The 26,039-nt window shown below is 50.3% G+C and overlaps 1 protein-coding gene across 3 annotated transcripts in view; it reads left to right on the plus strand.

Moving 5' to 3' along the window:
- CCDC17 (coiled-coil domain containing 17) overlaps positions 1–26,039 on the plus strand; it is a 49,644-nt gene that overhangs the window by 16,453 nt on the left and 7,152 nt on the right. The window contains exons 15-32 of one of the 3 annotated variants that reach the window (XM_043520402.1): positions 219–376; positions 3,806–3,995; positions 4,522–4,614; positions 6,069–6,255; positions 6,349–6,455; positions 7,655–7,795; positions 8,688–8,842; positions 9,412–9,532; positions 9,800–9,916; positions 10,895–10,992; positions 11,119–11,331; positions 11,963–12,143; positions 15,354–15,536; positions 16,423–16,680; positions 17,586–17,654; positions 18,979–19,062; positions 20,877–20,987; positions 25,847–25,966. In XM_043520402.1, the coding sequence (XP_043376337.1) occupies positions 219–376; positions 3,806–3,995; positions 4,522–4,614; positions 6,069–6,255; positions 6,349–6,455; positions 7,655–7,795; positions 8,688–8,842; positions 9,412–9,532; positions 9,800–9,916; positions 10,895–10,992; positions 11,119–11,331; positions 11,963–12,143; positions 15,354–15,536; positions 16,423–16,680; positions 17,586–17,654; positions 18,979–19,062; positions 20,877–20,987; positions 25,847–25,876 (2,496 nt within the window). In that variant the 3' untranslated portion in view covers positions 25,877–25,966. The other 2 variants (XM_043520401.1, XM_043520403.1) reach the window with 2 other exon arrangements.

The following is a 26,039-nucleotide window of genomic DNA, read 5'->3' on the forward strand; positions in this document are numbered from 1 at the left end:
GGCAGGGTCTTTCTGCTCAGCTCCTGCTTTTAGATCCAGGGCTCGGAGATTCAACCCTGGCTGCCCAGTGAGTCCTCTAACGGCATCACGTCACCCAGGAAGCTTTCTCCCATCCTGTCTGTGCAACAGCTCCAATAGATGGTTATTTCTGCAGCAGGAGCGGCCCCTCCACCCTGGCAGCTTTCTGTAATTAATGTGCTTTCTTCTCTTGATTACAGGTGTCCAGTCACACAGCACCCCCTGCAGGCAGCCTTCCAACCCAACGCCCTTTCCATCCTGCCCCCACCAGCCTGTACCTTTCTGCTCCTCCTTACACTGGCTTTGTTGACCCACCTCCTATTCAGGAGCAGCCCCTCCAGCACAAAACTAGTCAAAGGTGAGAAAGGGGATGTTCCAGCCCTTCCCCCCCCATTCCAGGAGCAGCCCTCTGGGAATGGGATTTCCCTTCCCCTAACCCTGAGTCAGGGAAATGGTCAAAACGTAGTATTAAAAAGGGATGAAAAGACGCATAAACATAGCCCAAGAAGCATGTGTGTGTATAAATGCACATATGTGGGTTTGTATAATACATGGCACTATGGGGTGGAGAAAAGGGTTTTATCAGCACTCCTCTGGGGTGTCTTCATTACTCATAGGTGGCAGGCTCATCGGTCAGTTACGGGACCAACCCAAACAAGTTTTAGTAATAGAAATGAGTATTTGTATTACGGTAAGGTACACAGGCCCCAGGCAATTGGAACCCTTTTGTCCTAGGTGCTGTACAGATGTATTCAGAGTGAGTTCCTTGGCCAGAGAGCTTAAAAACCAAATAGATAGAGATGGACAAAGGGCAGGAGGTACTGACCCATGGCATGCTTCTCTGTGTTCTGTGCATGCCCCATGTGTTGCAGAAAAACAGTTTTAGGAATTGTAATGGGACTATTTCTTGTATCCCTCTACTTAAAAAGTCAGGCGTCACTCACGTCTACACAGCAAAAAAGACCCTTGGTAGCAAGAGCCCAGGTCAGCTGACTTGAGCTTGCACTGTGGGGCTAAAAATAGCCATGCAGATGTTGGGTTGGGGCTGGAGCCCAGGCTCTGGAACCCAGGTAGGAGGAAGGATCTTGGAGTCCGGGGTCCAGCCTGAGCCCAAATGTCTACACTGCTATTTTTAGCCCTGCAGCATGAGCTCAGGTCAGTTGACCTGATCTCTGAGCGCCTTTGCTGTGTAGACGTGCCCTTAGTTACCTCAGGCAGAGGGGATTTTTGGATGGAAGGAGAGAGAGATTTCTATATTTGAGGCAGGAGAAGGAAACATTTCTCTGGTGGGTTGGTTTCGTAAATGTGAGACGAAGTGCTGGGGAGGGGGCAGATTGCAGGTGAAGGGGGCGAAAGGGAGGGAATGTTAGAAACATTTCAGCCAGCATTTCGGAGGGGACTACTTTTTGTATCCTTCCGCCTGTAACATAGAGAATCTTTGTACCCATGAGTCTCTCTGTATTTGCAGGGTAATGAGTGTAATTTTTTAGGGTTCACAGCTCAATCCAGCTGCCATTGAAATCAATTAGAGTTTTGTCTTTGAATGCAGTGGCAGCAAGTTCTGGGCCTTTGGACTGTGTGTTCTGTGTATGGTTTGAATATGTCCTTTTTTTGGGACACACTATGAGGGTTTTGGTGTTTTTTTTCTTTAAAGGCCTTTAAATTCAGGTGCCCAATCTTTCAGCCATTTGCACGTGTAAATGATAGAGGCTAAAACCCAGCACTCAAGACTGCAGGCAAAACACCCACAGCTGGAAACTTTGCTTGAGTACACACTGCGGGTCCAGCCCAGATTCTGTGCTCCGACAGGGTTAGCACATGGCATGATTGGCACATTCTGTAATTTGCATGTGCAAATGACTGTCTAGGTTTACTTGGTCCTGTCTCAGTGCAGGGGGCTGGACTAGATTTCCTCTCAGGGTCCCTTCCAGCCCTGCATTTCTGTGATTCTATGACCGTGCATACTAAGCAGTGCTTGCAAATGCACGATGCCTGGTCAGGGGCAGCCATGCTTAAAGAAGGAGCTGTAGATTCATTACCAGCTTGCAAATGCTGCAAACCAGGTTTTTATCCCAAATTCAGGCTGCTTTCGTGTTCTGTAACACTCTGCTGGTGTTAATGAGCAATCTGCGTAGTTCCTGGCTCTACACATCTGGGCATTTTCCTCTGGTGAGGTAGAGCCTTCCCCCACCCACACTTTGGAATTTGCTCCCCTCGCTTGCTCTGACAGTGCTTAGGTTCATTGGCCTTCCCAGCACATGGCGAAGCCCCCAGAGCTTTCTCCTGGGGATAGCAGAGCTGAAGGTAGGAGCTTGTGGGGTCACTTGGACATTAGGTTAAGGGAGACCCTACCCATTGGCTGTGTGCATAGATTTTCCATGTGGGCCTCCAGGCATGTTCTGACGGGCGTGTGAATAATACCAGTAATGAGGGATCCCAAGTCTGTGGGATCCCAGCCTGGGGGGAGTCCAGCTCCTCTTTCTCACCTTTGGTGGTTTTGGCCCTGGCTGTCACTGCTTAACAAAAGCTGTTTCTGATTCTCCGGGGTGTGTCTCTGTCTGACGCTGACATGCTAATTTCTCCTCCCTGGGCTCTCTGCTCAGGGTGACCCTGTCCCTGATTTCAGGGTTCCTGTACTGCAAGCATCCCTGCCTTTGCTGCATGCCTTCTCCCAGGTCATCTTTGTATCTTAGCAGCTAGTGCCTTGTCCTTCCATGCGCACGTGGGCTGGCTCTCATTAGCTGCCCTGGTCCTTCCCACCGACATTGGAAGGGGCAGCCCTTTCCTGGCTCCGTAAGGAACCTCCCCGTTACCCTTCTGTCCTGCCTGGGATGGAAGGGGCTGTATAAATAGTCACCACGTGATGATGCCGGAAACGTGGCCGGTGCTAATTCAATGAGCCCTTCATCCTACAGAGCAGCCTGCGTGTCCCTCGTTCTGAGTCTGCCCCACAGCGCTGGCCCTTAGCAGCACGTCCCTGGCTTTCTCTTTAACGTCCCTCCGCCACCTACAAGCTGCTGAACCAGGGAGGGAAGCACAGGACAGAGCACCAGGTGCCCTAACACCGGCACACACCCTTGCGGCCCCTGTGTATCCTGTACACTGTACTGCAGCCAGCTGGGCGGCTCCCTTCTTCCCATCCCCCTTTCTAACCCCTCCCCCCCACACTTCAAGTCCTGGCAGAACCCCAGAAGCTTGGGGATCACAGATCACTCCAAGGCCCTTGCAGGTAAAGACTATCAGATTGTCTGGTTCTCCCCGTTGGCTGCCTGTCTTTCTCCGCACTGCGGGTGCCACAGCAGCAGCTGTGGGGCCGGGGGCAGTAATGGGCCGCGCTGTAGCAGGGTCATTCTGTGGGGTTCAGAGCTGCCCAAAGCCTGCCCCTGTAGTTTGACAGGTGACACCGGGTGCCCCCCAGATACAGCCCTGGAGGGGATGACGAGGAGTCTGGCTGCTGGCCGCCCCTTCCCAGGGTTTGGCGTTTGCAGGACCCAGGTTGCGCAGCTGCAGGCCACGAGGCTGGTGTCTCTCACACTGGCCTGTGCCAGTCCCCTTTGGGTAAGGGGAGGTGGCCCAGAGCATAGGGCCAAGGGAGAATGGCCACCGAGCTCTCCAGGCCCTGAAGTGAGACAGGGAAGGGGGCTGGGGCCTTTCACCACTAGTCTCTACTCCATCTGTGCCCTCCTGGCTCTTGGGGGGCTCCCCCAAGCCCCGCTGCTGAGCCAGCCCTGCCCTTGCGAGGCTGCTGCAGGGCCCAGCAATCAGTAATCAGGCTGAACCCTTCCAGGCACGGTGGAGCAGCCCTTCGGGGCGGGAAGTTGATGGAAGCCCAGGAACGCAGGACGCAGCCCCAGCAGGGAGAGCCCAGGAATGATGATGCGGGGAAGAGGTTGGGGTTCATCATAGACCGGGTGAAAGGCGCCCCACAGGGAGACGGGGTCCTCAGGCTGACTGGCTATCACCAGAAAACAGGGCAGGTAGGGCTCACCTCTGCATCTGAACAGGGTCAGTGCCAGGGTGAATGCACCAGCTGCCAGATCCCCAACCCCCTGGAGCAGCTGGTGAAGGACTCTCACCAGGAGCCAACACTGTTGTGCGTGGGAAATGGTGAGTCTGAATGGATCAACTGCAGCCCCCAGCCCCTGGGCTGGGGTTAGAGAAGAAGGTGCTGAAGAGAGGGATTATTTCCACGACAGATGGAGCCGTTCAGGGGCACCCCACGCTTTGCTAGCTGTAGGCCTTCCGAAGAGGGCAGACTGGCATAGAGGGGACAGCAGTTCCACCCCCACAAAAGCCAGAACCCTGGTCCGTTGGGCTCCAGCTCCATTTCATCCCTGCTCTGGTCCCTCCACCATTCAGATGGGAGCAGATCACTTGCAGGGAGCTATTGCTTAATTGATCCCTGTTGCTGCTCTGCAATGAAAACCTGCTCCGTAGTCTGGAGTATCAGGACTTGACATCTTCCCCTTGTTAATAGGTTTGTGCATCTGTCTGTCTGTCCAGGTGATCAGCACCAGGAACTCCGGGATGACCTGCTACACGACCCCCGTGAGATCCAACATTAAACTCGGCTACTTCATATTCGGGGAGCAGGAGGTAGCGTAGCAGAACTTTGGGGTGTTGCTTAAGGGGGGGATCCTCAAAGTGAGGATTTCACAAGGTTGTCCTGAGTCCTTGGCCACAGAGAGAGCAGGGGAGCCCTGGTCCAGATGGGTCCAAGCCGCTGAGTCCAGAATCAGTGACACAAGTTAAAAGGACCCCCCGGGGAGAGTTGGGTACAGCTCTGTTTGCCTTCCCTGGCCGCAGCAGTCAGCCCCAGCGTGTGGGGTGTCTGGGAGTCTGAGTTCCGTCTGGGCTGCACAGGGGCAGCCCGTTTTACGGGACAGCACCTGATGGGCGTAGCCAGCAAAAGGAAACATTTGCATATTGATCGCTGCCCCAGCCTGCTCACTATACACCCATAATTCCCCATGTCCAGTACCCATAGTGCACCTGTCTGACCCATTGATCACAGTACACCCACAGTCCCCTAATGCATAACCCCACCAGACTACTGGCAATTTTGCCCTATTCTTCCGTTGCATAGTCCATCCTGCTCATAAACCACAGGCTGCTTGTAGTCTCCCCTTAATGCCCCGTAGCACACCGCATGATCCCTGACGCAGGGTGCAGAGAGACCCAGCCGTGTGCACTGGAGTTACTCAGTCTAATGACGAACCAAAAATAAGGCACCTGATCCTGAAGCCTGGTTCCTGCAGCAGGTTGGGGTGTATTTGCAACAGGGGGACAGACGTCTGCTTCCTCTGCCCAGGAGCTCATTCCTTCTGGGTGGCACCCACACAGTGGGCCCTGGCGTGTGGAACACCCTTCTCCCCAGCCCCCCAAGGGCAGCTTTGGGTGCGATGCTAGAACCACAGCATGGGGACGCTTGTGATCCTGCGTTTGAGTTGCTGTGCCATGGAGGCCGGGACATCGCATTGCCCTTCGCCAGGCCCAGCAGGGCACAAGCAGGAAGGTGGCAGCTCCCTCTCTCTGAGGGGTGAGGGCCACGCCGAGCCCAGCACGCCCCTGGGACGTTTTAGTGAGCGGGGCGGCGGGTGGGGGGCAGAGCCTTCCCGGGTAGCTGGCAGAAGGGAGCTTTCTGAGAGCCTTGCAGGGGCTGGCGAGAAGCTGGCCCAGGAGACGCGCTTCCCCTGGGAAGGCTGGAGAACGCCATCTCCTGGGTGAGGAGCCGTGGCAGGGCAGTGGCTATGGAGGAGGCGTGGCTCTGATCCCCAGTCTGGGGCTCAGGAGCTCTAGGTTCAATTCTCGCCTCTGCCATGGACTCTCTGCATGACCCTGGGCCAGACCCTTAGTCTCCCTGTGTGCCAGGAGCCCTGCTGTACAATGGCGGGAACAGCCCTGCCCTGCCTCACAGGGGCATGAGGGGAAGTCCGTTAGTGATTGTGGGGCACTCAGACAGCTGTGTAAGCATCTACGCTAGACAGGCACAGACTCCTGGCCCGCTCAAGGGAGACTTCTGTAAACGCAGCCCCTCTCTCTCCCCCCAGGTGACTTTCCTGGACCTGCTGCCGAAGGAGGACATGATCCTGATTGTCCGCTTTTACCACTGGCCCAGTGGAGGGGTGGCCACCACCCCGTGGGACCAGGGTTCGGGCAGGCAGCAGCTGCTGCTGGGAACTGATGAGTGGTTGTCTGCCTGGGCTGTCCTCAGACTGACCAAGCCTGCTGGCTCTGGTAAGCCATCCGTGCATAGGGCGTCCCAGCCAGCCTGAGGCCTGGGGGCTCCGTTCACAGCGAAGATAGTTTCTTTACGTCTTGTCCTTACAGATGTGGCGAGGAAAGGGGCCCTAGGAGCAGTGACCTGGAACACGGGGCCCCATGATTTGACCCTGTATCATGGCCCTGTGCCTCCTGCCCATGCGCTGTCAGTCCTGGTAAGTCTGTCCCCGTCGCTGGGCCAACAGAAGCAGGCATGATGGCCCGGGGCTCAACCCCACCGAGTGTAATAATGGGACAAACAAGGCAAGCAGTTGAGGGCCAGATCCTGCTGTCCTCATTCTGGCAAAACTCTCATTGACTTGCTTGAGTAAGGACTGCATGAGCAGGCCCTTTGTGAACAGTGGCTGTCTATGGGGGATATATAAAGTGACGCCCTATGGGACCTTCGTGGACAATGCACATTCAGCACCACCAACTGGTTACTGCAATGGGAAAGCACAGCAGGTGCGTGGAGGCTTTCCCCTGGCAGGAAAATGTTCCCTCCTTGATTCCCTGGTTTTTTTTTTTCATTATGTTGTTGATCCAAATCCAGGCTTCTTGAGCAGGCAGTTCTAAAGCGCTGTTAAGTAATGCATTTCTCCAGTTCTCCATTCCATCCCGTTCAGGGTTGAAATTTGCCAGGGTTGAAGTTTCCAGGTTGTTTCCTGGTTGCTGTTGGGGAGCAAACACTGTGGCATGGGAAACAAATCTAGGAATGTCTTTTTGGCTCCAGGCCTTGGCAGGACAGGCCTAGGCAGTGCTACTCCCGACTCCTCTGAGAGCATCAGCACAGAGATGTTGCAATGCCTTGGCTTACTGCATCACCTTTTGGCATTTTGGAGGGTTAGTTAAGCAGTGAGTTGAGAGAACAGGAACAGTGTTGGGAATATGGCCTGGAAGTTCATTTCTTTATGATGTCCTGGATTTCTGTCTCCAGCACTGGTTGAACCCCATAAGCTCCCCACAGTGGATTCCATCATCCCCCCTCGTTGCGGGCCAATTACAGTGTAACCTGGATGAGGGAAAGCTCATGGTCTGACTGGCTGGGCCAGAGTCTGTGCAAACATAGGAAGGTTTGTGCCGTGTTCTGATGGCGAGAGGAGGGATGTTTTGCCCTGGTGCCAAAGGGACACGTTGGGCTCAGGACCTGGCTCGGCATGTTTGTGGAAGGAGCTAGTGGAAGAGTGGCTGGAGGTATCCTGTTAAACAGGAGGCAGGACCAGCCTGTTCTGCGTCCCAGCCAGGGCTGTGATGAAGGGACATCCTGATCCCCTTGCTCAACACCAGCTCAGACCCCACCTCACAGCATTGTGCTCTGACTGATGTCCGTAACCCCCACCTTGTCTCCGTGGGCGTGGCATGGTGCCCATCTCAGCCTGAGGAGCGGCAGCACCAGGGCTTCCAGCCGTACGGCAGTGCCAGCGGCAGACTGTACGTGTTCAGCGACAAGAAGCCAGACCAGCCTTTCCCACCCGAGTCGCCAGTCACTCTCAGCCAGCTGCGGGACTGGCCCTGGGTGAGTACCCCAGGGCCTGGGATCTCCAAGCAAAGCAGGAGGGCTGGGTCTCACCTGCCCACAGAGGGGTTCAGGGCAGGGCCAGGCCTGAGAGACAAGCAAAGAGCCTTGCCCTTGGCGTGATTGCTGGAGAGGTACCCTCACGTTAGACGGCTCTCTCCTGACCTGCTCTGAGACTCCCACGTTCTGTGTGTGTGTCACTGCTGCACCCCCAGTCTGCTGAGCCGGGAGAGATCACTGGGGCCTCAGCAAGTAGCAACCAACCAGCAGCCTTCAGCCCACTGGCGTCTGATATGCTCTGGGCTTGGGCTTCCCCATTTTCCCAAGGGCTTGGCTCTGAGTGAGAGGTGCTTTCAGCCCCAAATCAGCAACTCCCATGGCACATAGCAGGGGTAGGCAGACGCACTGAGAATAGAGCATTCATGGAGTGGGCCCTAATAATAGGGAAACATGCTGCCCTACTTGGATCTGCGTTGGAGCCGGCATGCTCAGCCCTGGGCAGGGCGTCCCTCTGGACTGACTCCTCTGGGGGTCCCCTCAGTTTAGCCCAGGGAAGGAGTGAAGTGGGCTGCGCATCCCCCTCTCCCGGGTGGACCAGCGCAGCCTTTACTACAATGCCCCCTGAGGCTGCCCCAGGTTTCACTTTGTGTTACGCCCATGCACAGGAGATGTGGGGCTTGTTAAGTTCACTGGGCTCGGAGCATCCCCACCTGTCCTCACAGAACCATAGAGCCAGAAGGGTCATCTAGTCTAACCCCCTGCCGAGATTCAGGATCTTGTAATCGGCCATGACGGCCCCATCTCACCCTCTGCCCGAAGAACGGGACCCACCTCCACGCCCGAGCTGGCTGCTGACGCAGCTCTGCAACAAGATCTGGTGCTGTCTTTTCAGGCGGCGTTCATTCATCACACCAGGGAGACACCCGCCTTGGAGCCCTTCATCGCCACGGACGGCTTCGACCTGTACATCGATGGGGCCCGGTTCCTGCCCGATGCCGTCACCATCACTAGGGTCACTGGCCGGATCTTTGACAGCAGCTACAACCAGTAAGGAGGAGCGATTCACGGGCTGTCACCAGGAGGGCGGGACTTCCTCTTCTCTCTCAATATGTCATCTAGAGCTGTTGGGTCCAGCAGAGCAATGACAAGCCATGTGCTCCGGATCAGAACCAGGGCCTGGGGAGGTGCAGGCGGGCCAGGAATGGAAATGAAAATGTGTGTACCTTAGTGCACATGCAGATCCACATTTACCTCTGCTCTGTGTAGACATGAGGGTCTCATACCTTCATCACTGTGAATTACTGACATTGCAAATGCTGGGTCATGAGGTGGAGACTTCTGGGGACCCCATGGGGCATGCCAGCCCAGCTCTGCCATGCACACCTGCGCTTGCACACAGACACGCTGCTCCCACTCTGCTGAGCAGGTGCAGGGTGGCTTGTCTAACTGGTGCGAGATGGATCTCAGTCCTGAATACACAAGGGTTGAAGTGGTCCTAGTGCAGCATGTCAAGACCCCCCAGCCTGAGCTCAGAGAACAGTGGAACGGCCCCAAACTTCTCTCCTGGGAGACAATGATCTTTGGTTTATGTTCTCTCCCCCACCTTTTGCTTTCAGAATCGGGCCAGACATTTCCACTGGCCTTGATTTGAGCAGCAATATCTTCGAGCCCCTCTACAACTATAACGTGCAGATCCGGGATCCAGCAGTGCCGCCCTCCGCTGCCCTCTTGCTAAAGGTTTGTGCAGCAGCCAGGCAGATGACAGACACGGAGATGGCGAGCTACGTGGAGACCCCGCCCGTGGGGGGGAGATGGCGAGCCGTGGCTGCATGGGGCGGGAGAGGGGAGATGCTCTGAGACGGGAGCTGCTCTTCCCCTGCAAGTGACGGGACTATACTGAATTTGTGAGGTGTTAAGTGCAAGGTGCTGGCTCAGCTGTGTCCAGGTGCAGGGTCTCCCCTGGGGGGCTCTGACTTGACGCCAAGCTGCCTTTGATTCTTACAGCTCTACTCCCTGGATCGGTTCAGTTTCAAGCTTGTCCTGATTGGCTGGGCAGCTCTCAATCTCTTTGTGGAATCAGGGACGCACAGAGCCCCTGGGGCAGATTCCCAGGGGATCCAGGTGAGCTCCCCACCCTTTGGGGACAGGGCAGTGCGATCAGGTAAGCCTCTCTGCGCTCTGGGGCAGGGCAGGGTGGGGAGATCCAGGCAAGTATCCCACACTCTGTGGTGGGGGGGATCCGGACGAGCTCCCCCATGCTCTGGGGCAGGGCAGGGTGGGGGGATCTGGGCAAGTATCCCACGCTCTGTAGTGGGGAGTTACAGGCAAGCTCCCGCATGCTCTGGGGTAGGGCAAGACCAGGGGGGAGAGCTGGGCGAGCTCCCCCGTACTCTGGGGTAGGGCGAGGTTGGGGGGGGGATCTGGGTGAGTTCCCCAAGGCTCTGGGGCAGAGCAGGGCGAGGGGATCTGGGCAAGTATCCCACAGGCAAGCTCCCCCAGCGCTCTGGGGCAGGGCGAGGTGCGGGGGGAACTGGGCGAGCTCCCCTGTGCTCTGGGGTGGGACAAGGTGGGGGGGGATCTGGGCGAGTTCCCCCGTCCTCTGGGACCGGGCGAGGCAGGGCGGGAGGGGGAATTGGGGCAAGCTGGATTGTTGCTGAAACCAGGAACCTAGTGACTTTGGCTGGCTAGGCCAGGGGCTGGAGATCAGCTGTAGGCTTGGAACACGCTTAGGAGGAAGAGTAGCAGCCGTGTTAGTCTGTATTCGCAAAAAGAAAAGGAGTACTTGTGGCACCTTAGAGACTAACAAATTTAGCAGAGCATAAGCTTTCGTGAGCTACAGCTCACTTCATCGGATGCATCCGATGAAGTGAGCTGTAGCTCACAAAAGCTTATGCTCTAATAAATTTGTTAGTCTCTAAGGTGCCACAAGTACTCCTTTTCTTTTTGCTTAGGAGGAAGTGCACTTTGCTAGTCCATGCCCTGCAGGCTCTGCCCAGGAAAGTGATGGGGGCAGCCATGGGTTCCTTCCCCTCCAGAGGGGGAAGCTGTGGCTAGCAGTGGAGTGTGCATCAAGTGACCTGTAGCTTTTGCTTTGGTTAGGTCTCTCTGAACGAGGGTGCCCACCAGCTTCGTGTGTACCACAGTGGCCCTGACACGGACCAGCCGTTCTCTGTCGGCACTCTCACCTCCGCTGGACGGTAACCCCCTCGCACCCGGCTCCCGGCCGGCTCACTCCCTTCTTCTCTGTGTCTTGTCTCTGTAACGTCCCGCGCTTTGCTGTGGATTGTGCAGGCTCTCACCCTGTGCCGCTCCTCCTCCCACAGGTACGTCCCATGTGCCAGCCTGCTAGTTAGGCTGCTCAAAGCCCCTGTGGACTCCAGCCACCAAATCCTGCAGAGAAGCCTGATTCCCCAAGCGGACTGGGTTAGACTCAGCCTCTTCCAGCCCAGGCCTGACTATTCAGATGGGGTCTATTATTCAGACTCGGTCGTGCCCACCACTGGAGAAAGGTGTCTCTACAGCACCATGGGAAACAGGTCAGCTGGAGCTGGGGGCGTGAGAGGAATGAGCTTTTCTTATTTGGGCTTAATCGTGTGGGTGAATTTACTGCCCCTGAAAGGACAGGGGCAGCAGGGGCATTGGTAAAGCATTGCTAGCATGCCAATGGCTCAGAGCACTGTGTGCCACCAGCTCGAATGCAAGAAGGTGCCCCACACACTGCTGCCTGTGCCCCTCAATCCTGATCTGCGGCCCCTCCTGCCCTGGGCTCCCTCACTCAGCTCCACCAAGACATCTCAGTCCTGACCCTCAGCCTCCCCTCTGTTGTTTCAGTCTGGAGACACTCTCCCACCAGCTCGCCCGGTGGATCTCGTTCTTGCTCAGCATCACACTTGCTGTTCTAGACCTGCACCCTGACCCACAGCCCCCTCTGCAGTTCCAGTCTTGGACCTTGTCTAAGCAGACTGGGTAATGCAATCTTTTGTCACCCCCATGGATGGTTCCAGCCAGGCAGCATCTGTCTCCCAGTGCTTCTCTCTGGGGCTGAGTGAGAGGTGTGGGGTGTTGCTTTCAGATGGATGGAGCACTTCTCTCTGCAAGCCTTTCCCGACTCTGGGCCTCTGTTCAACGTCGTGGCTTTCTGTTCACTTCCCCCCACCCCGTGCTCAGGTCTGCAGTGCTGGTTCGGGAGATTGCCCCTCAGCTTGCTGGAAACGAAGGCCTGGAGCTGAACACAAATGAGGAGATCTCTGCTTGGATCAAAGAGACACTGACTAGGACGATGGACAGCAGCCCTCAGCCTTTCAACCTTACCTATGTCTCTCGATACCTCCCTACATACGGCATCAAGGTGAACAGCAGATGTGTACAGTGAAACGTACTGGCTAATGCCTGTGTGTGGGCCTGTCCTCTTCCGGGTGAAATAAGAAATACTTGATTGTGTATCATTGGCCCTCTACCACTCATGGATAGCGGAGAGCTTCCTGTGTCTTTGAGCAGAAGGGTCTGAGTTCTATCTCTGTTGTTGCCATGAAGTCCTAGCTGGCCACAGATTTGGTGCAATAGTAAGTTCAGTAGAATCTGAGTTACAGACACCTGAGGAATGGAAGTTATTCGTAACTCTGAACAAAACGTTCTGGTTCTTTCAAAAATTTACAGCTGAACATTGACTTAATACAGCTTTGAAACTTTACTAGGCAGAAGGAAAATGCTGCTTTGAACTATCTTAATTTAAACTAAACAAGCACAGAGTTTCCTTAGCTTGTCAAATTTTTTTTTTAACTTTCCCTTTATTTTTTAGTATTTTACCTTTAACACAGCACCGGTTTGTATTTGCCCTTTTTTGTCTCTGCTGCTGCTGCCTGGTTGTGTACTCCCGGTTCCAAATGAGGTGTGTGGTTGATGGGTCAGTTTGTAACTCTGGTGTTCGTAACTGTCAAGGTTCCTTCCCCACTCTGAACTCTAGGGTACAGATGTGGGGACCTGCATGAAAACCTCCTAAGCTTACTTTTACCAGCTTAGGTTAAAACTTCCCCAAGGTACAAACTATTTTACCTTTTGCCCTTGGACTTTCGCTGCCACCACCAAGCATCTAACCGGGTTTTTTATTAGAAAAGAGCTGTTTGGAAACGTCTTTGCCCCCCAAAATCCTCACCAAAACCTGGCACCCCCCTTCCTGGGGAAGGTTTGGTAAAAATCCTCACCAATTTGCATATGTGACCACAGACCCAAACCCTTGGATCTTAAGAACAATGAAAAAGCAGTCCGTTTCTTAACCGAAGAATTTTAATAGAAGAAAAAGTAAAAAGAATCACTTCTGTAAAATCAGGATGGTAAATACCTTACAGGGTAATTAGATTCAAAACATAGAGAATCCCTCTAGGCAAAAGCTTAAGTTACAAAAAGACACAAAAGCAGGAATATCCATTCCATTCAGCACAGCTTATTTTCTCAGCCATTTAAAGAAATCATAATCTAATGTATCTCTAGCTAGATTATTTACTAAATTCTAAGACTCCATTCCTGTTCTGTCCCCAGCAAAAGCATCACCCAGACAGACCCAGACCCTTTGTTCCCCCCCCCCAGCTTTGAAAGTATCTTGTCTCCTCATTGGTCATTGTGGTCAGGTGCCAGCGAGGTTATCCTAGCTTCTTAACCCTTTACAGGTGAAAGGGTTTTTCCTCTGGCCAGGAGGGATTTTAAAGGTGTTTACCCTTCCCTTTATATTTATGACAGCAACTCTGGGGTTCTGCTGTGGCTGTGACTTAAAAACATAGCACCTGAGGCAGCAGTAAATGTTTCACAGTTGCATGCTGTCCATTTAAGCTCCCCAGTTAATGCCTGAGTGGAAGGATTGGAGCCTCAGAAAAATTGAGGAACTGGCCATGTATTTTCCTTATCCTGTAGCCAAACTACCAGTCCATCAGTAGACATTGCACCATGCGATTGCATTGATTTAGTGCTGCTACTTAGGGAATCACACTCTCCCATCCAAGTACTGAACTGATTCTGCTTAGCTTGTGAGAGCTGATGGAAGTGATCAGCCCTGTCTTTTGGATAAGATGTAAAACCAGGGTGCTGATCACTTGGGGGAGTTGAAGAGTCCATGGCAATTTTGGAAGATTAGAGGGGTAAACCCCAAAATTCTAACTCGGGTAGTTGTATGTTGCCTGCCTGAATTCCCCTGCAGGTCCAATTGCATATCATAGTCTTAAATGATTGTATCGTGTCCTAGTGGACATTGGAATTGGGCTTATAAAGAGAGAGGTTGGTGCTGAGGTCAGGATTGTCTTGCAGGTGATTCAAGGACCGTGTGTGTTTCTCAGTCGGAGAACATCTGTTGGGCCCCACCTAGGTAATGGAATGTGGAGGAGCTTGTTCTCCTGGCACCAGGGGAGAGTGTGACCACTATCAGTGCAAAGGGTTTCCTTCCACACGCTGCTGCGTTTGTGTAGGTTCCACATGGGAATAGGATGGAGCTGGTCCCAGGTGATACGCAGACACACGCTGCATGCACCCTGTTCTGGGGCCCCGCCGCTTTCTAGAGAATATAAGATTTTATTATCCTCCTCCCCCTCCTGGCCCCCCCTCCAAAAAAAAATGTCCAGTGTCGTTAATGACTCCACTTCTGGTCACTCTAGCACAGAGGTGGGCAAACTACGGCCCAGGGGACTGTCCTGCCCGGACCTTGAGCTCCCAGCCGGGAAAGCTCGCCCCTGGCCCCTCCCCTGCTGTGGCCCCTCCTCCGCAGCTATGCTGCCACGCGGGCAATGCAGCTGGCTCCGGCTGGGCAGCGTGGCTGCCAGTCCTGCCGCTCTGAGCGGCATGGTAAGGGGGTGGGAAGTGGGGTTAGATAAAGGGCAGAGGGTTCTGGGGGGGTGGTCAGGGGACAGGGAGCGGGGGGGGTTGGATGGGGGGGTCCCAGAGGTTCCCAGGAGGGGATAGTCAGGGGAAAAGGAGGAGAGGGGGTTAGATAGGGGTGGGGTCCCAGAGGTTCCCAGGAGGGGATAGTCAGGGGACAAGGAGGAGGGGGGGTTAGATAGGGGTGGCGTCCTGGATAGCCTGTCAGGGAACGGGGGTGTGGATAGGGGTCAGGGCAATCAGGGGATGGGGGGGTTTGATAGGGGGTGGGATCCTGGGGAGCGGGGGGTCCCGGGAGGGGGTAGTCAGGGGACAAGGAGCGGGGGGGGGTTTGGATGGGTCGGAGGTTCTGAGGGGGGCAATCAGGGGGTAGGAAGTGGGAGGGGGCGGATAGGGGGCAGGGGCCAGGCTGTTTGGGGAGGCAGAGTCTTCCCTACCCGGCCCTCCATACTGTTTCGCAACCCCGATGTGGCCCTCGGGCCAAAAAGTTTGGCCACCCCCGCTCGAGCGGAACCATCCAATTGTTCCGGAATTGACAGTACAGCTTGAGGGGTGTTTCCCTTCCACTTCCCCCAGTCAGACTCCTGGTTTTGTGCAGCCGTTCTGACCATCCATGGTATGCCGCTGTTATTAGTTCATCCACAGTCTCTTGATTACAAATGTCCCTGGCTGTTGATCTCTTTGCTCTCGGTTGTTCCAGTTTGCAATGGATGGTGCCAAGAATCTACCCTGGTCTGGTTTGACAGTGGCTCATTTCTGCTTCAATCCCCCTGGGGCCTTTTATTTTGGGAGACCCTGGCTAAAATACGATCGTCCTGTCTTTGTGGAGGAACTTGACCTTGACAGCTACCAGCAATGGCCTGTGTGGCTGGATGGATTCAAGGTATTGCTTTCTGCAGGTGCTTCTCATTTACATAGGAACCCATAGGGTGGGTTGAGATAGTTCGGGGCTGGCCATCCTGAGCCTGAGAAGGAGCCAGAATTTACCAATGAACATTGCCAAAGAGCCACCGTAACGCGTCAGCAGCCCCCCCCACTCCCAGCACCTCCACCTCCCTGGCTGCACCTCCTGATCAGCTGTTTTGTGGTCTGCAGGAGGTTCTGCGGGGTGGGGGGGAGGAGCAAGGGCACGGCAGGCTCAGGTACGGGTGCGGGAAGGGGTGCAGTGGGGGCAGGGCCTGGGGAAGAGCCAGGGGTGGAGCAGTGAGCACCCCCCAGCACACTGGAAAGTTGGCGCCTGTAGCTCCAGCTGCAGAGTCGGTGCCTAGACAAGGAGCCGCATGTTAACTTCTGAGGAGCCGCATGGGGCTCCGGAGCCCAGATTGGCCACCCCTGAGATAGTTGGTTGTCCTGATACAATGCAGCTGACGAGGCTCTAAGCACACCTGCAACTTAACATCTTAAATATACGTTACAACACAGCTTGGGCCAGCGTCCACATTAAAACACTGCCTTGCTCGCAGAGAGAACCTGGAGATATAGGCTTTGAAGGGCACTAGACTCGGTCCCTGTCAGACCAAGGGGCATGGTGTGAACTCCAAAGCAGGGTCAGAGGATCCTGATTTTGCAGATAGGACAGATGGAAGCTCAGCAGTCACATAGTGAGTCAGAATCCACGCTGCCAGCTGCTCAAGCCACTGGTCCATTAGGTTATGCATTGAAGTGTTTTGTTTTAATGAAGTGGTAGCTTCCCCCTCTGCTCACAAAATGGTCTCCAGTTTCTTGATCAGTTTTTAGTTTTCCACAGCCAATGTTTTGTTTCCTTCCAGTCCTTTCCCCAGAGGATTTATAATGAGTATCTAACGGTGATTATCCACCTGCACGAAGTCCTGGTGAACTCTGAACCAGACACTCTGGGCAAAAAGACAGCCCCCAGACCAATGCAGAGAGGAATCATGAGGAAAGAGGGCGAAAGGCTGTGCTATGCATTGGGGAGTGAAGCATGGACTGCTCTCCAAGTGTTCTCTAGTGGCTACTGCAACACTGATGTTTATCAGCTGCCTCTGTACCAGGGGGCTCCCAGCCAGGTACAGACCAGTTCTCATCAGAGACCCACTGGCGTTCAAATGCAGCTCTCTCCTGTGTGCCCTCATGTTTTTCTGTAGCGCCTTTGGGATGAAAAGTGCTGCACAGAGAGAAGGGCTCCTTTCCTCTTCCCTTGCTGCTCAGGGTCCCTTATTACTCAGCATCATCATCTCAAGTGCCCTAGTCTTTAAGGATTATTATTAGTCATGTTTATTACAGTCATGCCCAAGGACCAGCCAAGAGTGGGACCCCACTGGGCACTGTAGAGACACAAAGCAGCAGACAGTCCCTGTCCTGAAGAGCTCACACTCTAAGGATACATCTACACAGGGATGATAAACCCACAGCTGGCAGGGTCCCCACCTCACAGGGCCCTAAAGCTCAGGCACCAGCTTGAGCCCAAAGGTCTACACAGCAATTTTTCAGGCCAGCTGACCTGGGCCGGCTGTGGATTTTTATCCCGGTGTCAACATACCCTAGTAGCCGACATGGGGAAGGGGTGTAACGCATGCAGAGCGAACAGTGTGATGGCAACAAAGGGTATGTTAGTGCCACGAGGTTTTGGAGTGAGGGGGCAGGGGTTAATTTGGAGGAGATCAGCTAAATGGAGAGACATGATGGGAGAGGGGATGTTAAGTGAAGGGGACGGGGCAGGTGGGGCACATGTGGGTGTGACACTGAGGTGAAACGCTTGTGAAACAGCTGATCAGCACAGGGCAGAGAAAGTCCCATCTCAAAAGTTCTCTGGCCAAAGGTCCCATCTTTGGCTGCTTCTGCAGCTCCTCCTGCCCACTGGACTCATCTTGTGGGAAAATGATGGGGGTGGGGAGGGAGGCTACACGTTGCAGTTGTGTGTGCAGACTACTAGTTCTTCAGCTAAGTGTGAGTGTTCCTCATGTTCCAACAGAACATGGTGACCTCCTTATCCCAGGGGCCGTGTGCCAGTGTTATGCAGGGGCTGGCAAACACGAAAGTGGTGAGTAAATCATGCCACGCCTGTGCACTGTGTTTTTAATCACTGTGTAATAGCGAGATGAGTCTACAGTGTTAAGGCTGGGATGAAAAATGACCCCTCCTGACCCGTCACACTGCACGGTCAAATTCCCATTGATGTCAATAGGGTCAGAACTAGGGCCTTAAAGGACTAAAAATCGTGTTAGTCCTGCAGAGCCAATGGAGCTCGGCATGAGCCAGCTGGCTTCTTTTCTGCTCCAGGTCTCAGCACTGTCCTGTACGTGCCAGCTGCACAATATAACTGTTCCCCACTGGACAGGCACAACAGACCCGTCTGTGCTCAGTTCAAGGTTGAATTTTGTAGTGCAGGCAAGTAGAAAACTCATCTTTAGCCCTCTAAAGTGAAATCATCAAGACTAAATGTTACCTCACCCATCCTACAGAGCCCTTACCCTGAAACATGAGTATTATTTTCAAACTGCTCATGATCTTGGAGGAATCAAGGGCCTCCCTCCACTAGCCCTCCCAACTGGTTTTAGTGTATGATGCTGTTTAGCCCCCACTTGGCAAAGTGTGTTAAATTAAATAAATAATTTCTTCGGTAGGTCAGAAGCTGTTTCCCTTTAATCTTTCCTCCAACACTGAACTTTATTCTGGTCTGATGTCTATTGATGCGCCAATCTGTTTGCAAATACAACACAGATACACGTCAGTCTCGGGCCAAATGCTTCTAGGCTTGTCCCAAATTTGAATGCTTTTTATGCCTCATATTTATAGAGAAACGCTGTCTCCAAACGGGACTAATTACGTACGAAAAAGTCTGGTGCTGCAGTTTAAGTACCAATGAATTGAGCGTAGACATCCTTCTTAAATTCCTGCATCGTATGCAGCCGAGCCAGGAGTCCCATGCCAGAACTTAGATGGAGCCCTGCACTGCTTCCACTTCATGTCACTCACAGCTGTGCAAAGTGTAAAATGCTGTTTGTGGGCTGCCTAGAGAGTGCTGATTTAGTGACATTTTATACCAAGTGTCATAACCTCCTTTAGCAAATTAAAATGGATTTCCCCGGGTGCACTTGCTTTGGCGCAGAGCCTAAAGTATTAGGCCACTGTGTCTGTCCAGGTCAACATAGTGCAGCACTTATAACTATCAGGAGTGCAAAGAGAAGATTTTTGAGAGTGCAGAATCCATAACCAGGCCAAGTCATTCCCCTCGTCAGTGTCATAGAGAGATCAGCTAGGAGCTAAGGGGTTTTTTTTGTGTGTTTTTAAAAATCTGACTCCAATTGTGGGTGCTGTTCAGTTATCCCCAAACACCAGGCTGACAGGTGTTCTCCATCTCACAGATTCAGTTGGTAAGAGGGGCATCTGTGGTTGTCCGTATAGCAGACGGTAGGCGGGATGAAGAGCTTAGCCTGCCCCACAAACAGGTGAGCACTATGATGCGACAGTGTTAGTGGAGGGGTGCAGGTGTCCTCCTTTGAACTGATTTGGCACTTGGCCATAGGGTTTCCTCACCCTTGATACTACCAATGAACATAAGGAGGCAGACCCTGCTTGTGTAGCAATTTGTCCAGGAAAGCAGGGTGCCACCACTTTGGGGAGCATGTGCCAAGCAATGTGTAATGCTCAGTGGTGGTCAGGAAACCACCATTTTAGGTCTTATTAAAGAACAGGATTGCTAACAACACGTCACTGCCCAGTAGCATGCTCTAATTGCTCAGTATGTGCAAGAAGAGCGGTGTTTACAGAATCAGCACCAGCATGGGAACCCTGATGGAGGGGATTAGTTGTGGATTTTATTGAAGAGGGAGTACAGGTGGGTTCCCACACTAGTAGCAAAGTTATTCACATTGCAGGGTCTAAGCAGACAGCTACAACTCACCACTACTAATGGCAGTGGCATGCACATGAAAGAATAGACCCCACTACTTCACAGTATCTGACTGCAATGGAAAATACTTGCTACAAAAACCGCAAGTACTGGTTATTGTAGGACATCTATAGGGAGTGTCAATAGCAGAGTGAAAAAAATAGACTGAAGAGAACTTCCACAAAGTTGTTTACCCTTCGAACATTACAGGACGTGTAGTAATTACCTCTACTTTCACCTAACGGAGGGAAAGAAGACTGTGGCTAAAGTGCATATAACCTGGGAGCCTGAACACCCAAGTTTTACTGTCTCACACACTATGACTTTAAAAATCACTTAAGGTCTGATTATCCCTCCTCCCCTTCCATCAGTAATAGGGAGGTAGAGGAATTTTGGGTAGAGTGAGTGTCTGTGTGTGTATCTATATAGCTAAATGGAGGGTGAAATTAAAGCATAAAGTGAAAGAATTTCTTGCTGTATTATGCTTGGTACTTAACTTGACTAACCCCCTATCAGCAGGCTTCTGGAGGGAAGAGTTGATTGACAATGCCTAGAAAAAAGACTTCCTGCAAAGGGACCAGGCTTATGAAGGGAGGGAACGCCTTCTTGCATTCCTATTTAAATAATTTAATGAGGTTGTATACATACACATCTGTCTGGCTAGATTTCAGAGTAGCAGCCATGTTAGTCTGTATTTGCAAAAAGAAAAGGAGTACTTGTGGCACCTTAGAGACTAACAAATTTATTTGAGCATAAGCTTTCGTGAGCTACAGCTCACTTCATCGGATGCATGTAGCTCACGAAAGCTTATGCTCTAATAAATTTGTTAGTCTCTAAGGTGCCACAAGTACTCCTTTTCTTTTTGCAAATACAGACTGAGTACTTGTGGCACCTTAGAGACTAACAAATTTATTAGAGCAGAAGCTTTCGTGAGCTACATGCATCCGATGAAGTGAGCTGTAGCTCACGAAAGCTTATGCTCAAATAAATTTGTTAGTCTCTAAGGTGCCACAAGTACTCCTTTTCTTTTTGTCTGGCTAAAGTTTTCTAGTTACCTGGTCTAGAAGTAAACACTGAACCTTAGTTTCCAAGACAGTACCGTTGAGATCCAGCACCACTGAATGTTTGGGACTCTTAGATTAACAAGGTTATAGGTACCTCATCACTACCCCAGTAAGACATTGTTTTACATGTACCTGAGCAGTGTTTCTAAACAATTGGTCACTGGAGCAGTTCTGGTGCATGAGATCTCCCTGACAGAGTTTAGAAAGCAAGCCAGTCCCTGCTATCAAAAATGTTCCAACACACTGCACAACTGAAGCCATCTTTTAAGAGTCCCCACTATGTTATCCTTCTATTTTTTAACATCAGGGTATCAATCAGTCCTACCTCCCCATGGAAGGCATAGAGTTTTACAAGAAGGAGCCTGGTGGTGCTAAAGTTACAGATCTAATGCCACGGAAGGCAGAAACCCAGCAAGAGGTAAGAAAGCTATGTTAACTGTATTAACCAACTTGATCTCCTTCTTTGACAATCTAATTGATTTGGTGGATAGGGGAAGGCAGTGGACATAATATACCTGCACTTCAGCAAGGCTTTTGACACACTCCCCCGACATTCTCATAAGTAAGCTGGAGCAATGCAGGTTTGGTAGAACTACACTAAATAGATCCATAATTGGTTAAACAACCACACACAAAGAGTAACTATTGGAATGATGTCACACTGGAAACAAGTCGCAAGAAGGGTTCTACATGAATCTGTTGGGCGTCTGATGGTAGTTAACATTTTTATTCATGACCTGAACATGGTAAGAGACTGTGTTGATCACATTTGCAGATGACAGAGGTGGTGGTGGTTGGGCGGGGGTTACAAACTCTTTGGAGGATAGAGCTAAAATTCAAAGGCATCTTGATAAATTGGAGAACTAGGCTATAGCCAACAGAATGACATTCAGCAAAGACAAATGTAAGAGGCTACACTTAAACAAGAAAAACCAAATGCACATACAACAGAGTATGTGGAAATGGCAGAGGTGCTTAATGACTTCTTTGTTTCGGTTTTCACCAAGAAGGTTGGTGGTGACTGGACCTCTAACAAAGTGAATGCCAGTGAAAATGAGGTAGGATCAGAGACTAAAATAGGAAAAGAACAAGTTAAAAATTACTTAGACAAGTTAGATGTCTTCAAGGCACCGGGTTTGATGAAATGCATCCTAGAATACTCAAGAAGCTGACTGAGGAGATATCTGAGCCGTTAACAATTATCTTTGAAAAAAGTCGTTGAAAACAGGAGATTCCAGATGACTGGAAAAGGGAAATAAGGACAACGTGGGGAATTACAGACCAGTTATCTTAACATTTGTATCTGGAAAGATAATGGAGCAAATAATTAAGCAATCAAAGGCCTGGTCTACACTAGGTGGGGGAGGGGGAGAGAAATCTATCTAAGTTATTCATGAAGCTGAAGTTGCATAACTTAGATTGGAGGTGAATCTATCTAAGTTATGCAACTTCAGCTTCATGAATAACTTAGATAGATAGATTTCTTCCCCCCCCACCCCAACCTAGTGTAGACCAGGCCTTCGATTGCTTAATTATTTGCTCCATTATCTTTCCAGATACAGATGTTAAGATAACTGGTCTGTAATTCCCCACGTTGTCCTTATTTCCCTTATAGATTGGCACTATATTTGTCCTTTTCCAGTCATCTGGAATCTCTCCTGTTTTCAACGACTTTTCAAAGATAATTGCTAATGGCTCAGATATCTCTTCAGTCAGCTTCTTGAGTATTCTAGGATGCATTTCATCAGACCCGGTGATTTGAAGACATCTAACTTGTCTAAAGTTACATGAATAACATAGCTGAAGTCGATGTACTTAGATCATCTTACTGTGCTGTCTTCACCACGGTGAGTTGACTGCTGCTGCTCCCCATCAACTCTGCCTGCGCCTGTTGCTGAGCTGGAGTACAGGAGTCGACGGGAGAGCGCTCAGGGATAGATTTCTTATCTAGACTAGACATGATAAATCAACCCCTACTGAATCGATCGCTGCCTGCTGATCTGGCAGGTAGTAAAGACATACCCAAATTTGCAAACATCTAGAAGGTAAGGTGATAAATAACAGTCAGCATTTGTCAGCAACAGTCTGGATTTGTCAAGAACAAATTGTGTCAAACCACCCTGATAGCTTTCTTTGACAGTGTAACAAGCCTTGTGGATAGGGGGAACAGTAGACGTGGCATATCTTGACTTTAGTAAAGCTTTTGATAATGTCTCACAAGACCTTCTCAAACTAGGTAAATGCAACCTAGATGGAGTGCAAAACTGATTGGAAAACCCTTCCCAGAGTAGGTATCAGTGGTTCAGTCATGCTGAAAGGGCATAACGAATGGGGTCCTGCAGGGATCTGTTCTGGGTCCAGTTCTGTTCAATATCTTCATCTATGATTTAGATAACAGCATAGAGTACACTTACAAAGTTTGTGGCTGATACTGAGCTGGGAGGGGTTGCAAGTGCTTTGGAGGACAGGATTTTATTGCAAAATGACAAACTGGAGAAATGGTCTGAAGTAAACAGGATGAAATTCAACATGGACAAATGCAAACTACTCCACTTAGGAAGGAACAATCAATTGCACACATACAAGATGGGAAATGACTGCCTAGGAAAGAGTGTACTGCAGAAAGGGATCTGGGGGTCAGTTGACCACAAGCTAAATATAAGTCAGTCTGACACTGTTGCCAAAAAAAAAAAAAAAAACCCAGCAACCATCATTCTGGGCTGTATTTGCAGGAGTGTTGTAAGACATGCAAAGTAATTCTTCCACTCTACTGCACACTGATTAGGTCTCAACTGGAGTATTGTCCAGTTCTGGAAAGATATGGCCAAAGTGGAGAAAGTCCAGAGAAGAGCAATAAAAATTATTAAAGATCTAGAAAATGACTTGAGGGAAGATTGGAAAAATTGAGTTTGTTTAAGCTGGAAAAGAAGACAGAGGGGACATAAGTTTTCAAGTACACAAAAGGTTATGAGGAGGGAGGGAAAAAAAATGTTCTTAACCTGTGAGGATAGAACAAGTAGTAAATTGCAGGAAGGGAGGTTTAGGTTGGACATTAGGAAGAACTTCCTGTCAGGGTGGTTAAGCACTGGAACAAATTGCCTAGGGAAGTTGTAGGATCTCCATCATTATCTAACCTGCTCTTAAAAATCTCCAAACACATGTCAGGCATGATCTTAGATAATCCTTAGTCCTGAGGATTGGACTAGATGACCTCCTGAGATCCCTTCCAGTTCTGATACGCTGAATCTGGAATAACTGGCTTGGCAGCACCACTACTGAGAAGAATCAGTCATGGTAGACCAACCCGAGTCATCAATGCACTGCTGTGGTGAAAAAACACATCCAGCATTTCAATTTTGGGTTGATTTCAGAGAAGCATAGCATACAAGTGACACTACCACTCTATTCAACCCTGGTCAGGCCTCAATTAGAATACTGTGTCTAAGTTTGGTCACTGCTGTACAGAAAGGATGTAGGGGAACTGAAAAGGACCTGAGGTGAGTGACAAAGATGATCAAAGGTATGTAATGCAAGCCATATCAGGGAAGGCTGAAAGAACTGGTTTCAGAGTAGCAGCTGTGTTATATTCTTGTTAACTGCTGGAAACAGCCCACCTTGCTTGTCACCATGAAAAGTTTTCCTCGTCCCCACCTCCAACCCCCACCCCCGGTGATGGCTTATCTTAAGTGATCACACTCCTTACAGTGTGTATGATAAAACCCATCGTTTCATTTTCTCTGTGCGTGTGTGTGTGTATATAAATCTCCCCACTGTATTTTCCACCAAATGCATCCAATGAAGTGAGCTGTAGCTCATGAAAGCTTATGCTCAAATAAATTTGTTAGTCTAAGGTGCCACAAGTACTTTTTTTTTTTTTTTGAAGAACGGGTTAGGTTTAGTTTGGTATAAGGGGGAGGTACATGATTATCTTCAACTACTTGAAAGGCTGCCATAAAGATGGAGAAAAATTGTTCTCTTCCCACTGCCTCTTGTTCTGCCCTCTGTGGCTTCAAACTACAGCACAGCACATTTAGATTAAGGCTCAAGAAAAACTTAGTAGTTGTAAGAAGAGCAGGACAATGGAAAAAACTGCCTTAGGGAAGGTGTGGAAGCTCCTTCAGTGGAGGTTTTCAACAAGATGCTGGATAATTATCCAAGCCAGCTGGCAGAGACAAATCCTACATCTTGGCAGGAGGTTAGACTAGAGGTAGAGTTACATAATTTGTGGTCCTTCTCACCCTATAGTTTTATTAACTGACAAAACTAAACCTATACTTGTGCTTGTTTCTCTTACTTTCAGAATGGAAACAGACTCCCTTCTTTTCACACCCACTCACAATCTGCACCAGGGGTTCCCAACTTTTAGTTCCCATGAGTAATTTATAATCTGGTTGCCTTTCACAGAGAGGACAAGATATGAAGTGCACCACTAATATTTCATAACAGGACACAAATTTAAAATTAGATTAAAAATTACTACACATTTGATGCCAAGTTTTAAAGAAAGTCAGACCACTGAATTGGTAGAAGCTCCTGGAGCCAGAGGTTGAAGTGCAATAACCAGTTTTTGACAGCAGTAGCCTCTTCAGCAAGTGCAGAGGGAATCATTTCAGGGACTAGTTACAGAGTAGCAGCCGTGTTAGTCTGTATTTGCAAAAAGAAAAGGAGTACTTGTGGCACCTTAGTGACTAGTTAGTTCATTCAAAGTTAAGAAATCAGTGAGTTGAAAAACTAGGAAACTTGTTTTCTCCTTTTAGTCTATGCATAAAAACTAGATTGAGAATGATCTCAGAGGACATTAATGAATTGAGCCGATTCTGGTTATTACAGCTAACACTTCCTTTAATTTAATAAATTGGTTTAATATAAAAAAAATTGATAAGACCTTAGATATTATGCACAATTAAAGCTTCTTTAAATAAAAATACCATTTTAGAATGGTGTTTCTGTGCATTTTTAATTTGCATTTCCATCCAACTAAGAAAAGCCTCATTCACCATTTAGTAAAGTAAGAATCAAAATGTTTTGCTTTTCCAATCCCTTCTTGTAGTAAAAAGAAAAGGAGTACCCGTGGCACCTTAGAGACTAACAAATACTCCTTTTCTTTTTGCGAATACAAACTAACACGGCTGCTACTCTGAAACCTGTCTTCTTGTAGTAAAGAACCCAACTCTAGAGGTATCCTGTGCCTTTTTAAACATTATGTTTTGTCTATCTAGAGGGACAGCTGTAACTACAGTCTTTAACAGAATTGCCTCCATTTTCTTCTTATTTCAGGCCCAGCTGTTAATTCTAGATCAAATCTAATGCTCCAAGAAGATAGTTGACTTTATAAAATCAGCCAAGCAAGACACCTGTGACATGCCATTTACTTCATTGCAGTCTCTAAGCAGCTGGGTAAAGGTCCTTGGGACATTTTGTTCACAATACTATAGAGATGAGAATTTGTTCATCTGTACTGTTGTGCTTA

Source organism: Dermochelys coriacea, chromosome 8 (assembly GCF_009764565.3).
Source record: "Dermochelys coriacea isolate rDerCor1 chromosome 8, rDerCor1.pri.v4, whole genome shotgun sequence".
Classification (NCBI taxonomy): Eukaryota; Metazoa; Chordata; order Testudines; family Dermochelyidae; genus Dermochelys; species Dermochelys coriacea.